Source organism: Arachis duranensis, chromosome 1 (assembly GCF_000817695.3).
Source record: "Arachis duranensis cultivar V14167 chromosome 1, aradu.V14167.gnm2.J7QH, whole genome shotgun sequence".
NCBI lineage: Eukaryota > Viridiplantae > Streptophyta > Magnoliopsida > Fabales > Fabaceae > Arachis > Arachis duranensis.
In genome coordinates this window covers 51,713,835-51,717,251 of record NC_029772.3, presented here as the reverse complement: position 1 = coordinate 51,717,251, position 3,417 = coordinate 51,713,835, and the positions used below count along the sequence as shown (strand labels likewise).

General features: G+C 34.5%; 1 protein-coding gene across 1 annotated transcript; it reads left to right on the top strand.

Annotated features, from left to right (window-relative positions):
• LOC107489153 (probable pectate lyase 18) lies at positions 1–2,319 on the top strand. The gene is made up of 4 exons (XM_016109920.3): positions 1–181; positions 360–1,106; positions 1,332–1,470; positions 1,735–2,319. The coding sequence occupies exons 1-4, from the start codon at positions 72–74 to the stop codon at positions 1,954–1,956; spliced, it is 1,218 nt and encodes a 405-aa protein (XP_015965406.1). The 5' UTR covers positions 1–71; the 3' UTR covers positions 1,957–2,319.
• The last annotated feature ends 1,098 nt before the right edge of the window (positions 2,320–3,417 follow it).

The following is a 3,417-nucleotide window of genomic DNA, read 5'->3' as shown; positions in this document are numbered from 1 at the left end:
TCATTCTTCGTACACTTAACACTTCCCTCTCTCATCCCCTTCTCAAAAACACTAATTAACAACTTCCAAACATGACAACCACTTCCCTTCTCTTTCTCTTTCTCTTCTCTCTCCTCTTCCCGGCCCTCATTTCCTCTTCCCCTGTCCAAGACCCTGAATTGGTAGCTCAAGAAGTGACCAGGTATAATTAAAACACTCTAACATGCATTCAATGTCCTTGTTATTAATGCTATTACCATTCAAAATTTAGTAGCTAAATCAGTTATTATATGTTTATGGATTATCAAATTTATTTTATATTTTATCATATATTTGCATTGAGTGACTAAATTTGATATTTTTTACAATGTTGGGTGCAGGCAAATCAATGCGTCTGTTGCTAGGAGGAACTTGGGGTACTTGTCTTGCGGGACAGGTAACCCAATCGACGACTGTTGGAGGTGTGATCCGAATTGGGAGAAGAACAGACAGAGGCTTGCAGACTGCGCTATCGGCTTCGGGAAGAACGCCATTGGCGGAAGGGACGGAAAAATCTACGTGGTGACTGATTCTGCTGATGACAACCCAGTGAACCCCAAGCCGGGGACGCTTCGCTATGCAGTGATTCAGGACGAGCCCCTATGGATCATATTCGCAAGGGACATGGTGATTCAGTTGAAGGAAGAACTTATAATGAACTCCTTCAAGACCATAGATGGGAGAGGTGCTAGCGTGCACATTGCTGGTGGACCATGCATAACAATTCAGTATGTGAATAACGTTATAATACATGGTATTCACATACATGATTGTAAGCAAGGTGGGAATGCTATGGTGCGTGACTCCCCACGGCACTACGGGTGGAGGACTCTATCGGACGGTGATGGGGTCTCCATATTTGGCGGGAGCCACGTGTGGGTTGATCATTGCTCCTTGTCTAACTGCAGGGACGGTTTGATTGATGCCATTCACGGCTCCACCGCAATTACAATTTCTAACAATTACATGACGCACCATGATAAGGTTATGTTGTTGGGTCATAGTGATACATATACACAAGACAAGAATATGCAGGTTACTATTGCTTTTAACCACTTCGGTGAAGGCCTTGTTCAGAGAATGCCAAGGTAAATTTAATTTTAGTTAGATGGAAAGAAACGAAATTGATTCAGTGGGGGAAGCAGTGAAAAGGATAGAAATAAATGCATGTTGTGTGTCTGTGTTGTTGCTTTTGGTCAATATTTTTTTTTTTTTTGAGTCTTGAAAACCAAAGTAGCTTTTACTATGTGGGGTCCTTGGTGGTAGATAGTAGTGAGATTTTGAAAATCAGTGGTATTGTATTGTGCGTGTAGGTGTAGGCATGGGTATTTCCATGTGGTGAACAATGACTACACACACTGGGAAATGTATGCCATTGGTGGAAGTGCCAACCCAACCATCAATAGCCAAGGCAACAGATTTGTAGCACCAAATGACAGGTTCAGCAAAGAGGTATACTATATATACTTTGTTTTTTTTTATTTAGTATAGTATAGAATAAGTATATATAAAAAAAAAATAGTTACTCCTATAAAAATATTTTTACATGAAATTTATATTTTAAATTATTAAATAATTCAATAAAATATATTTAGTCAAACATGTCAAATTAATAATGCTTTATAATATTATTTTTATATAAAGATATTTTCATAAAAGTAGTTCTTTAAAAAATGTAATTTTTTTTAATAATGTAACTTTTAAATTTGGGAATAGGTGACAAAGCATGAGGATGCACCAGAGAGTGAATGGAGGGGTTGGAATTGGAGGTCAGAAGGGGACTTATTGGTAAATGGTGCATTTTTCACTGCATCTGGTGCTGGAGCCTCTTCAAGTTATGCAAGGGCTTCAAGTTTGAGTGCAAGACCATCCACTCTTGTGGGCACTATAACAACTGGTGCAGGTGCACTCGTTTGTAAGAGGGGTTCTCGTTGCTGATTTTTATGATCATGACACCTTAAGAAAGGGGTGAAAAAACAAATATTTAATCAAAGAGGGAGGGAAGTTAAAAACAAAACAAAAAATGAATGGCCTTATTTTATATAGACTATATGGTCATTTCTGTTAATTGCTAGGACTCAAGTCTCCTAGGATTCTCTTCCTCCATTCTTTTGGGGATTATTTTCTACTATTCGTATTTTGTTTGTGATGTTTTGCTCTCTACTTGTACAACCACTGACAGTTAATCTCTTAGAACCGAATATGTTGGTAAATGTCAATGGTCTAAGAGAAAACAAGTACAGAAGAGTTGATATGTAATATATACAAAATTATATAGTGTTGCTTAATTTCTCTGTTGAATTCATTTTCTCGGCATAACTATTAACAAATTTATTGGATAATAAATTAATAATAGAATATTAAAATTTAAATAAACTATAAAAAATAAGTTCACACAAATATTAAGTTATTTTTTAATATATAGTACTTTTTTTGTGGGTCTGTGACCGACACATGGGTGCAGAGGGGAGAGGGCAGAGAGTGTTGACCAGAAGCATAGGCATAAGAAAAAGTGCAATAAATGGAATCGAATCGAGAAGCAAAAAGAAAATCTTTCCGTCCACCAATCAAGGATTTGAAAAAGTTGAACAACCGAAACAACTGTTAACGACTAAGCTGACAAAAGACAGAAGCTGCACTCTGCAATGAGTAAAAGCCTAAAAGCTTTGAACTTTGGAACAGCCACTTCATTTCCTTAATTAATTACTTTATCCGTGCTTAATTTGCATAAGAAGTGCCCATAGATGGGATTTAATTAATCCAAACCTTATATAATCTCTTTGCTTGATGTCTGATTGAAAATTTTATGTAAGAACAATGCTAACTTATTAATAAAATTTATTATTTTTAATTAAATACTCTAAATTAAATTTTAAATTTTAATAATATAAAAATAAAATATTAATCTAAAATATTGATTCATATTAATAAAAATATTCATCTACTAATATTTTTCTTTAACTAATGTAAAGGCTTCATCAAGAGAGTTAAAATCATTCTTTTTGTTTTGTTGTGTTATTTAACTTTTAGAGAAAAGAATAAATCGATCTCTTTGACTTTCTGGTATGTGAACATTTAAATTTCTGAAATTTTAAAAATACATTTAAATTTTTTATCTCTTCAAAATCTGGACACATCAATCATTGAGTCTAATTTGTCCAATTTTAAAAACTCTCTCACGTGTGCATCCATATCAACTAAGTCAGTACAACGGGAGTCACGTTTGATTTTTCTGTTGGGTCTGACAGACCCAAGTGAATATGCGAGATGGATATGTCAAACTTTTAAAAAGGTCAAAAACTTAAATGTATTTTCAAAATTTTTAAAGACTTAAATGTCCATAAAACAAAAAGTCAATAACCTATTTATCTTTTTCTCTAACTTTTAAATTTGCTTCTC